The 12,565-nt window shown below is 40.5% G+C and overlaps 1 protein-coding gene across 8 annotated transcripts in view; it reads left to right on the top strand.

Moving 5' to 3' along the window:
- BMPR1B (bone morphogenetic protein receptor type 1B) overlaps window positions 1-12,565 on the top strand; it is a 233,397-nt gene that overhangs the window by 191,851 nt on the left and 28,981 nt on the right. For 7 of the 8 annotated variants that reach the window (XM_038134845.1, XM_038134840.1, XM_038134841.1 and 4 more), the window contains one exon: window positions 11,151-11,307. In XM_038134845.1, the coding sequence (XP_037990773.1) occupies window positions 11,168-11,307 (140 nt within the window). In that variant the 5' untranslated portion in view covers window positions 11,151-11,167. Of the gene's footprint in view, window positions 1-465; window positions 1,152-11,150; window positions 11,308-12,565 lie in introns of those variants that run through there. The other variant, XM_038134838.1, reaches the window with a different exon arrangement.

Genomic DNA, 12,565 nt, shown 5'->3' with positions numbered 1-12,565 from the left:
TCTGTGTGGGGTTTTTAAAAATAATACTGGTTTCTTTTATGTAAATATGTGTGGATCATAATTACAGGGAATTTTAACAGTGGTTAGTCAACTTGTGCAGCAAATATCAGGATCATAAAATGCTCTCAGTGGCTGTGTACTCTACCTTGAAATGAAATTCTTGCTATTGTTCCATGATGGTACCAAATTTTGATGCTGTTTGATGCAGTTTATCAAGTTTCCTGTCTTTTTTGGTTTGTTTGGTTTTAGTTTTGGGTTTGTTTTTTTCTGGTTTTTTTTTTTTTTTTGTTTGGTTGGTTTTGGATTTTTGTTGTTGTTGTTTGCTTTTTTGTTGTTTATTTGTGTTTGGTTTTTTGTTTTTTTTTTGTGGTTGCTTCTTGAGCTTTTGTTTTTTTTTTTTTTTTAGTTTTGGTTTTGTGGGGGTTTTCTGAGATTTTTTTTTATGATGCACTGTGATAAAGGCTATGTATCCTAGTAGCAACTTCACAACCTCTTTGCTGGCTTTTCTCTGAAAAAAAAATCCCAGATTGCTGGTTACATGCCATTTCTTTTCATACTCTGTTCTCAGTTGGCATTTTTTGTACCATAAGAAGCCTAAAACCCCATCAAAACCTTCTTGTGATTGCTCTCATTGACAAATACGTATTGGATTGGGTAAATGAGGGCCAGGCCACTGTGGTGTATCCTGTATCACAAGTAGCCCCACTTTAAAGGGAGGTGAAGAGCAGAAGGCTCCAACTTCAGTGTGCATTTTATATACTGACCTTGGAAGGCATTGCCAACCATCTGGAAAGAGTTAGAAATTCTGTATTGCTCGGGATCTTTGTTTTATTTGCAATTCCAGGATTTTCTTTTTCTTTCGCCTTTTTACTGTCACATCCTATGTAGCCTGAGTACCCCTTTGCGCCTGGCTGAAATAATATTGTTTGCCAGCTTACAATCAAAGCGAGCACAGAGGGAAACAGCTGAGCCGTATTAAGCAGAGGCAGTCTGGACTGCATTTCTTTGCTGCTGAATAACACGCCACAGGTGCAGGATTAGCCCGGCCTACGGTGCTGTGTTTGCTTAGCAGAGCCACCCTCTGCCGCCTCACATGACTCTTCATCCTCGGGGAATCTGGCAGCGATGTAGCGAGCGCGCCGAAACTCCGTGTAAGTAGAAGGCTTTAGCTTTTCAGCTCACAAAGCACTTGTGCTTCCCCCCACCTCGTCTTTTTCTTATTTTTTCTTTCTTTTATGTTCTTTTTAATTTTTTTTTTAAGCCTGGCTTGAGCAGAACACTTAAGAGGGTGGGGAAAAAAAAAAGTAAAACAGTGGAGTTCGGTGGGTTCTTCAGAAAGGTCAGAGAGGGACTGAAGAAAGAGCAGTGTTGCTGGTGTGCTGGCAAGATGTGGGGTAGCAGGGAGCCAGCTGCTCGTGGTGCACAGGGTCTTGTGTTTGCAGCTTTGGCTCCTGCAGGGACATATTCACACACACACACCCTGGAGATTTCCTATTCATTCACTTGGACTCGGGGGTCAGAGTTTGTACAGTGTCAGGAGGCCGATGCAAGCCTTTAGGTGCACTTTGGTTGGTTTAGATTGAAGGAGAAAGGTGATAGATTTACAGAGAAAATACTGCAGGGAAAACAAAAGGTTTCCTGTTACTCTTTTTAGTGAGGATTGAGGAAAAAGAGATTTTTAGAACTAGTACTTGGAAATCAGCCTGATCTTGAACTTAGAAGGATGTTTCACTTTTTCTTCTTTATATTAACCTTTGGATTTGAAGTTAATTTAAAAATAAATGTTTTGGCAGTAATAGGCTAATTCTGGTGCCAGGTTTGCATTGTGGGCCTGAATTTCAGAGCTGGGACTGGTTTTAGCCTTAGTGATAGTCACCCTTCTGTCTAACTTTGGTGATATATAGTGCTTGTGTATGTCAGTAATGCTTATTAAAATGCTGCATCTGTTCTATAGATTTCAAATTCTAGTCAATTAGAAAAATAGTCAAATAATAAAAACGCATGTACTTTTTCTCCTATTCATTGCTGTTCCTATCTGGCTGGACATTGGGAAAAAAAAAGTTTTACATTTGATGAGAATTGTGGAGAAATCTGTAGAGAATGAAAGAAAGGTGGTCATGCATCTCTTGAAAACTTGTGGTTGAGGAGAGGAGCACATGGGATGTGAGCTTGCCAAGGGTGTTTGCAGTGCACATTTCTTGGCTTTTGAGGTTTTGTATGAAGTGTAGCTGTGAAGATGCATGTGTATGACATTGGGAAAAAAGAAAGCAAGCAAACTCAGTGGGGCTGAGGGCTGGTTCCTCCTCTTGCAGAGGCCTGAGTCGGTGGGCAAGCATGGAAGCTTGTTGATGGGCACTGGTTGATGGGCTGGTGGCAGTGTCACTGGCATGGGTGGCACACACCCCCTTCCTGCCCAGACATGAGCTCTGGAGCATTCAGAGAGGGAAGTGCTTGTAGGCTGCTCAAACACTTCTGGAAAACCGTAGCGCTTATGTCTGCGGTCAAAATTCATTATTGTTGTTCCATGCGTGCAATTAATTTTGGTTTGCAGTAGAGATGCTTTCCTCCCCCTCTAAATGGATTTGTTTGTTTTCTGTCAAAGTGAGTAAGTCAATGACACTTTCTGTTGCATTCAGCTGTGTTTGCAGAAGATAAGGTTTGTGCCTCAGCCCTCGTTCATGAACACAAAGATCTTCTTCATCACTTAGAGTTTCCACACATGCAGTTCAAATGCCTGCACAGCGTGTGTGGTGAGGCCAACAGTAGCAGCAGTCAGTTCAATGGAGTCCCTGCCTTGGCAGCTTAACAGGGCAGCAATTTATACTGTCACTTGTTCAGTTGCTTAAAACTCTGCTCTGCCTGGTGACCTGTCAGGGTGGGATTTGCCTCCAGGCAGAAAAATTCCTGGAGATCCTTGAGCACTTCATTCAGTAACAGTTAGTTGCTGAGAGTGTCGTAAACACCTGGGATTTTGGGAAGCAGATGGTATTAATCCACCAAAAATTATCAAAATACTAGTTATTTTCTTCTGACACCAAATAATCTGTCCTTCTGGAAGATAGGCAGGCACTTGAGGAAAAGCTGGAAGGGGAATTGGTCAGAAGCATCATCATCCTCATGATTTGGGAAGCATGCTAAGTTAATCAATAAACCAAGTTTAAAGGAAGTTTTATATATATATATATATATATATGGCCACAGAATTTGAAAAGAAAACCAAAACAAAACCATTAAAAATACAGCATGCTTATACCATAACAGCTACATGACAGTTCTGGTATTGTGAATATCAACACTATTTAATTTCTTCTTACAAGAAGAGTAAAAGGAAATGACACCGGTGTAGCAGAAATTAGAAAGAAAGGAGTTAGTAATTTATGAGGTAGGTTACTCTTTAGGCTGATCTGGGGTTATGTCACATTTACTCCTGAACAGACAAACCCAGTCAGCCAGAAGGGCACCAGCACCTCTGAATAGTGTTGGCACTGGTTTCTGCAAGCATGGCATGTGCACATGCTAATTATATTTTAATATCCAGGTGCAGTCTTTGATCTTGAGGTGAGAATGGCTAGCTGGTATTTTTATCTTCCAGGCACTATTTTTGTCTCAACTGCATGGTGCTCTTGTGTTTCTTCTCTTTTGGAAAGGCAACAGGAGTGACAGTGATTTATTAAACATATCTAAGAGATCCATGAGGTCAAAGCTGTCTCTTGCTGTTTCATTTAGATTCCATTGTCTGAATCCCCCAATCTCAGTATCATCTGAAATGATAATAAGTAAAAATCTGCAGCTTGCCCAGTGCAATCTTTGCTGCTTTCCTAAAGATCAGATAGCAAAGCATGGATTAGTAGCAACGGTATCACATTGCATTTCTTCCCATCCGTGTATTCTTTCCCCTGTTGCTGCTGTTCAGGAGAGTTTTCAAGATCAGTTGTAGTGACATTTACATAATCTCTTGGTGATCACATTTGGTGTTTGCTGCTTGGAACTGCAAGAATATGTGGTGATTTGCAGCTTAGAAGCAGAAATAACTACCTCAGGATGTTAACAAGAATCTTCCTATATTTTTTTTAATAATTGTTTTTAAATGTAGAGTGTGGCACAGACTCTGCTGTCTGTTAATATCCAAATTGCCTTTTTTACATATTTCTGCCCTAATTTCTATCCTCTGTTTTGAGCATAATTTAACTTTAGTGAATCTATGTTGACTACTCCTGATTACTTTTTTGTCATTCATGTTGATGGAGATGACCTACAGAATGAGATGCTCCATCATTCTTTTTCACAGACTATTCCCATTGGATGGGATCCTCAAGGATCATCAAGTCCAGCTCTTGAGTGAATGGCCCATATGGGACCAGACCCCACCATCTTGGTGTTATTAGCACTCTGTTCTATCCAAGCGAGATGATCTCAGGCATTAAAGTCAGGCTGACTGGCCAGTAGGCCCCTGGCTCCTCTCTCCTGCCCCAGTTTGAAAACTGGGGTGACATTTGCTTTCTTTCAGTTCTTATGCAGCTCTGTGGGTTGCCACAACCTTTCAAAGATGATCATGAGTAGACTCATTATGGTGTGTGCCAGCTCTCTCACCACTCATGGATGCATCCCGTTAGGGCCTGTGGACTTGTAGATATCAAATTTGTCTAGGTGTTCTCTAATCCAATCCTCCTTGACAAGGAGAGCGTCTTCCTTAAAACATTCCTTCTGGGTCAGAGATTCCTGAGGGATGGTCTTGGCACGGAAGACAGATGCAAAGGTGACCTTCAATATCTCTGTTTTCTCCGTGTCCAGAAGAATCAGTCATTCTCACGTTGGACTTTGGATCTCACCTTAGTATTTATGACGTGTTTGCATTTAATTTTTCCAGATTGATAGCTCCAACACATTTACCTTTTCTGGGTAAAATACAGCTCTTGAAAAGGGATTAAAAAAGAAATTGTATTGGTATCTTAATGAGAATTAAATGCACTACCTGCTCATTCATCTTTGCAAATATTAAAGACTAAAACATACATTTTAAAAGCTTTTATTTTGTCATGGAGCATTTAGACATTGAATCAAAGAATTTTAGAAGGCAGAATTAGGCAAAATGTTTGACAGCTGGGTAATATTTATTAATGGAGAATTACATGGATAGGGATGGACTTTACCGAGTCCAAACTGACAGGATGAAACACTTTGCATGCACTTTCCTTTGGAAGTTTTAAAGTTGTCTTTCTGTTCTACTTTTTTTTACGTTGTGTTGGTACATGCTATGAAAAATGTGCCAACCAATTCCCATTTTCTTCCAAATGAAAAATATGTCAAAGATTAACTGTGGGCACCAGAAATGAGAGGAAAACAGACAGCAAATTACACATGCATTTTCCATGGGCTGTGTTACCAAAGAAGCCTTTGTGTTTGTAAGTTGTGAGTAGCATGGAATGGGTATTAGTTTGGAGGGTCTTTTTGCAGTGGCTTTGTCACAGCTTGTTACATTACATGCTAAACTTTTTAGCTAGTAATTCTGAAAAATAAAGACATCGTTTAAAGCTGGATGCTTGTAGCTGTATTGGCACTTAGTGGCAATTCTATGAGTATGGACAGGAACAGTTTTTAAGAAAACTGCCTTGACAGGCTGTTTAAAAGCACATTTTATTTTAAACCTTATTTGCATTATGAATAGAAACAAAACCACCCCAAATTTTCAAATACAGAGATGAGAAGGAGCAACTTGTAGGCTCTCTGTATTTTGTTGTACAGGAAATTCAGCATAGGTGGGAAATGGTGCCAATCATATATTTGCCCTACAATGTTACATTTTTTGTAGCATGTCAGTTTATTACAGTGGATGTGTATCAAGGTGCAGCTATTTTCAAGCACAGATTGATGCCAATCTCTCTTTGGGCTCACTAGTGCAATATAGCCTCTCAATGAAAAGCCAAGTGTGCTGTTTTCATTTTCTTCTGCTGTATTAATACCAAATTTTGCTTACTGTAGTTTTGGATCAGAAATATGAAGGTCTCAGAATCCGATATTTCCTTGAGTTTTATGGTAGCCTTGAATATCCAGCAAGGGGAAACTGTCATGATCCAGTTTGCCTTCTCTGTTATATAATTATCACCAATAAAAAAGTGTTTTACTGTTACCTCTTGACTATTTTACACAGTAGATCAGGCTGAGTTAAGAGGTGTAATTTATTTCAAGTCTTTTGACTGTGCTGTGTTTTTATTGCTGACTATTTGCCAAAAAATATCCCATGGAAATTATTTTATCTGGGAGCTGTAAAGTACAGTGAGTTAGCAGTAACTTATTTCCCTTTCTCTTAAAACAATCATGTTGATGGTATAACCCTGGCTTGGTGGGAAATCATCAGGCTGTGGTTTATGATATGGCATAGGAAATTCCAGCAGTGTGTTGCAAGATAGTTTTTATTTTAATAAAAGTCTGTTTTGAGGAAAAGCACACTATGTAGATTACTGCTGGACATAGATGAAATCATCTTGTGGTTTAAAATTTCCATAATAACTATTTTATCAAATCGACTGATTTTCTTCTCAGGTTTGCATTGTTTTGGTTTGTTTTCAGTTACAGTTCAGACACAAGAGCAGTTGCAATATGTTGAAACAAGTTATTCCCTGATGTGTAGAGCTTCTTTGGTGCGTGCCTTCCCTGAAGCAGTAAAAGCAGTAAGCCTTGCTCCTAGTCAGGGTAGCCGGGGGGTGCTGTGGCCAGATGTTGTTATTAGACTGGGAAAACTGGAATGGATGGCATTGAATTTTTTTTCTTTTTTTCTTGTCCTTAGCATCTGTTTGGGGAAGGAGCAAGTCGTACTTTTACACTTTACAAACCCCTGCAAGGTCATGACAGATTTGCTTTTTTCACTGCATTGACAACACATAAATCTCACAGCTGTGGCACAGAAATCAATCTGTTAAGATAACTATTGCTAATTCTTCATCCTTCAGGAACAGGATGGCTTAAAATTCAAACCACAGAATACAGAGAAACAGAATAAAGAGCTTTTCACCTCCTACATTGCCAGACTTGTTGAATCGCAGCAGTGCCCAAAAGTCATTACCATCCAATGGCTATGGGCCAGTGTGAAATGAGTCACTGGGCTTTATCCAGATTCTAGTGGAGAAATTTCTGTCCAAATCACATAACTATGGCTACAATTGGCAGTGGCTGAAGTACTTATTGGCAGCCATGGCAGAGGGTTTGAGGACTGAATGTACACTGAGAGACTGGCTCTCTAGATCAGATTTTTTTTTGCTGCACCTACATGAGCCAATGTTAAGCTTAAATAGGTGATTTTCCTTTTGTGTGTGAGGTACCACTGCCTGCAGACCTGTCAAACCAACAAACAACAACATTGTTTAAAACCAAGTTAGAATTCATCCTTATAGTTACTTCATTATCATTGTGGAGTGGGGATCTTCTCACACATTTAAAAAATTACAGCAGAACTCCCTGAAATGCCGTGGAAGGCTTTGCCACGTGACAAAGTATTTTGCTGCAAATCTTAGTGCTGACAGATGGAAGATTATATCCAAGAAGGTTTATTTGTTGACTCTGGAGGTTAGTAGAGGTTTAAATTAGACATTAACATTATCCTATTTGACCATGAGAATGACTTTCATTTTACAGCACTTTATTTTCATTGTTTTCCTTCTCCTGGATTCAGGATCTTTGTAGATGTTCTTTTCTGGAAAGGACCACAAAGCATGGAGGGAGAAACACACTAACACATGGAAAGAACAAAGCAGTAGCATGCTGCACAGAGTCCCCATTCTCAGGTAGAGATTCACAACAGAGGCCATCACATCACAGTTTTCAGTGATCCCAGTCCTAGAGAGGAAAATATTTCTCAGGAGTAACACTCCAAAGAGACATCAAAGCCCTGGCAGCTGACTTCCAGTCCTTGTGGTGGATGGTGCTTTGTACATGCTGAATCTTAGTGGAAAAAGAGAGTTAAGCAGAGAAACTCAGCTGAACTTGATGAATCTGTACCAGTCTGATGAAGAGCTTCAGGTGCTCAACTGCTTTGATGAGTTCCCTGATGCAGTCAGTAAGTTTCTCAGCAGACTAAAATAAGCTTATTTTTGATGCCACTATTTTTCTGCAGTTCTCTCAAGGGATGGGAAGCTGACTGTGAGCAGACTGCAACAGAACAGGCTACAGAAAAAAAGCAGCCAAGCTTAAATAGCCCAAAATCTCTTGCTTTTAGGGCTCTAGGAGAGCTTTCAAAATCCAAAGGGCTTCTAAACCCTAGACAGAGCCAGGTCTGCGTGACCAACATGTGCTTGTTACAGAACAGCAGCAAATGCAAGATGAACAAGCTGTTCACCATCCTAAACAGTGCTTTTCACACCTGAAATCAGGAGGAACTTGTTGCCAAGCTGAAAGTTTCTACCCATTTCTCTTGTGAGTTCCTTCCTACATGTTTCCTTTAGGGAAGGGACTGCTGGAAAACCTTTCTTTGCTGAAGTCAAGCAGACATAGAAGTCAAGAGACCTTGCTGAAACTCAGCTCTGCGTGGGAGAAGAAGAGTTCTTACATACTCCATGGTTATTTGCTGGGTGAGACACCTGAATTTCAGAGGCAAAAGATCTGCCCGTCATCTTAGCTGGCAGCCAGGAAACAAAGGCTTGAAAGGAGCAAGAGAATAGAGTGAGAAGAGTTTTACAAGACAGAAAAGAGGTTGATTGAAAGTGTCTTATTCCTGCCTATTTTAGTTTTATTCGATCTAATATATTTGACATTAACTGCTATGATTTTGCAGTAGTTTTGACCCTGGGCATTATGTGGAAGCAAAATACTAGGCTGCATTCCTAATTTCAACTCTTGGAAGGTGGAAATTTGAATGCCAGCCTATCTGCCCTAAATTTTCCCAAAATCAAACTACATCTCTAAATATCCACCTGCGAAGCTGTGATGGCTCTTCAGATTTTTGATTCCAATTCCTTCTGCCTGTCTTATTATATCTGAGAGTGCAACCAGGTGTAGGAGTGGAAGCTGTTGTTTGTGGCAAGTTTTGCAGAAGCTGTTCATGATCACATCACTGGTGAGTGATGGCCACAGATTGTGTTTAGATCTGACTTCTTTTATGCTTGTTGGAAAAATGAATGATCTATGGTTGTATATATTATGAAGATGGTATTTAGCTGCCTAAATTTAACATATTCAGGCACCAGGCTGCCTAATCATATTAGGAGAAACAAACAACAGTGCATTGTTTTTCCCTTAATTTAAGCATCTACTTCATCTTAAGGTACAGCTGTGAGTACACAACAGCACATACACACAATGCATCTTGAGTGAACTCATGCATTTACTTCTGATTTTGCCAAATGATAGTGGAAACAGTATGGGACTTACAGCCAGTTGTGTTGTGAATGTAGTTTATATCTTAATGCTGGGCACAAGGGTTACAAGCCATGGTTTGTATATGTTTTGTAATTGGTTGTCTGGTTTGACTTTAGAAAGAGGAGAGCTAATCAAGAGGCCAGTTGGTTTCAGTGGCATACAGAGGTACTGAGCAAAGGTCAAGCTGTATGAGTTTTGTGTTTCATAAGAGCATTAGTCTGGCATGGTGAATGATTCTCTTTCATGTGTATCACCCTAATATTATTGATATACCTCTTGTGCAAGGAATGTGCAAGGAGTGGAAGAGCCATGATGTTAAAAAGGCTAGCACTTCTCTAAATGCAATGTTCTTACGTGCAAAGCCCCACTTCTCCCAGAGCTAACAGGTTACAGCTTTTTTCTGGCTTTACTGGGGATAAGCTTGCATTGTCTCATGTTACACTGCAGAAAACGAAAGCCTGTCTGCCAGTTGTTGCTCCCAGTGCCTATCCGTGCCTGTCCTGTGCTACCAGAGCTGGCACAGGAGAAGAGGGATATGCAGCTGGGGGCACGGTGTGCCCTGGCTGGTCCCATGCTGCTAGGAGTCCAGACTGGGCAAGGTCTGGTAGAACAGCCCCGTGCTTCCTCCAGCCTTTCACTGCTTCAGAGTCATTCAGCCTCACTCTTACCTCAGATGTTGATTGCAGTCCAAGCCCTGAAGTGTAGCTGCTTGTCCCCATCCCCTCTGCCTGTTTGCCCACCCTATCTCTCTGTAGGGTGCTAAAAAAGATATTTTTTTTTTTTTTTTGTCAGCTCCACAATAAATCTGTCCTAATGATGGAGATTTGGAAAAAATTTAGAGTAAAGAGCAATCAAAATAATTATAATACCAGTTGTTTATAAAGACTTAACATTAAATCAAGAACTTCAAGCCTGCTGTTCAGCTACTTTGTTGGAGACTGCTGCTTGTAAGTGACCCTTTGGTAAAATTTCTTACAGGGAACCAAAAGGAGACTGAGGAACTGCCAGTTGAAGCTTTTCATGCTAATCTCATTTTTGTCTTTGAGTCTTAAAATTTTCACAAGGACTGAAAGCTGATATTTATGAGTAGAGCTGAGGGAAGGAGGTTGCTTAAACATCTCCTAGCCTATCACCAACATTTCCAGCTGTACTCCACCAGCTCCATGGAGATTCAGTACTCTGATATTTTTAGAAATAATCACCTCCATATATTTCAGCATTGTTTATCCGAAACCACATTCTTCTCTTTTACTTTGTTTATAGACTTTTCTCTTACAGAAATGAGCTCTTTCCCTTGTTTTCCAAGCAGGGCTTTTGCAATTCAGTGACAGTACGTGCTGTTGAATTTGAAAGAACATCAGTTTCTGTTAAGACTTTGTAAAATTGTATGCTCAAGTAATGTTCTGGCTGGAGTACCATAAATCCCACTGATTTTTATGGGGTTCGGTGAATGTAGATCTGTGCTGATTTCTGTAGAGATAAAGAAACTCAAAGGTGTAAGCAAGGATTTGACCTGTGTAATGCAATAGAAGAAAGGCTGTACTGTGCAATATATAATAATAAAAGCACAATATATCTCTTGGCAGTGGCAGAGCTCAAACATCAGTACCTTTCATCTAATACCATTGAGGTCCAGTAAGCCTCAACCATGGTGACCATGTCACACTACAGAAAAACACTCTGTAGTGAGCACTCATCTCAAATAACTTTCTTAAGTTTTGATAGGTAGAAGCAGTTTAAAGTCTTCATTTCAGGCCTTGCAATACAACCTAGAACTGTTTCTTTTTCTTCCTCTCTTACAGCCAGTTTTCTAGACGGCATGGCCTTGCGAAGTTCTGGCAAGTTGAGCATGGAGACCAGAAGAGATGGTGAGAGTACGGCCCCTGCTCCTCCCCAGAAGAAGCTGTCCTGCCAGTGCCACCACCACTGCCCTGAGGACTCAGTCAACAATACCTGCAGGTTGGTGGGATAGATATCTGCTGATGATACATGGGTAAACATACTTGTGGTAGCTCAACAATCCCAAGTTGGGTGTCGCAGTTTTTGTTTAAGCAGTGATGTGTAAATGAGTTGGTTTTCACTGTGTCTAAAAATCAGAAGTAATTTTTACCTGCTGCATGGTTGTTGTTTTTTGTTTTGTTTTGCTTTGTTTTGTTAGGGCATACACATATTTATCATTTTAGATAATACTTGTTTTAATGCATTGCATATGGAATATTCTGAAGGTTAAACTTTGTTTTTAAAGGAGCATGCAGTTAATGAGAGGAGACCTAATGGAGATATATTGAAATGCCAATAAATGCTTATAAATTTGTAATCATTCTCAATAGAATACTATTTATAAGAACCCTGGTCTTTGTGTCTACAGCAGCTGTATCTGTAGGTCCTTAAGGCTTTGGGTTTGTTATTTTTGGTGGTTTTTCTTTTGTTTCCACGCTAAAAAGAAAACTATCTTGAGGGGAAGTATTGAGTGTTTTTGTCTACTAGCTGTAGCCTTCTGTTTAATTTTGAGCTTAGAATAGTACAGATTTCTCATCTGGATTGGATTCTGCTTCCTCAGGACCTTTTGGCTCTCTGGGGAAGAGTCAGGTCCAATCTCCTTGAAGGCTCAGCACTGGTGTGTGTTGCGCTGGTGCTGGCTGAAGCAAGCAGAGGTGACTAAGGGTACCTGGGCGTACCCTCAAGCTGCTGTTCCCCTACCCAAAAGCAGCTCTTGCTGGACAACTACAGTTGCTGTTGGGTGAAGGTTGAGTGAGGGTTGAATGAACCTCTGTCGTGGCTTGAGGTGCAGGTACAGTTTGCTTTAGCTGCAGCAAAGTTGGGCTGAGATCCTCACGTTCCATATGAGGGATTTAAACTTCTCTGCTTGGCTAGAGCAGGTGTGATACTGGAGATACCAGCTCTCAGCCAATAGCCTGGTGGAGCTGGGGGAGTCAGAGAGGCATCGAAGCCGGGCACAGATGTGAGCCCAGCTGGATTTGCAGTGCTGTTTGAGGTCAGATAGTCTAACATTGTGTCAGCTCTTCAAGGCAGCATATTTAAAAGATAAATGTGGAAAGCCTAAGGTTGCGGAAGGCACTGATTGCTTTGTTGAATTTTGGAGTGTGGGTTTGCAGCCTGACTTTATTCTTCTTAGCCTGCAGTTTCCTACTAAAATGTATCAAAGCTTTGGTGACAGCTGTAAATACCATTTCCCCTTTCTAACCTCTTCCTACAA

This window comes from Motacilla alba, chromosome 4 (genome assembly GCF_015832195.1).
Source record: "Motacilla alba alba isolate MOTALB_02 chromosome 4, Motacilla_alba_V1.0_pri, whole genome shotgun sequence".
NCBI classification, from domain to species: Eukaryota; Metazoa; Chordata; class Aves; order Passeriformes; family Motacillidae; genus Motacilla; species Motacilla alba.
Note: the sequence above shows the minus strand (reverse complement) of the source record. Positions and strands in the feature narration are given on the sequence as shown.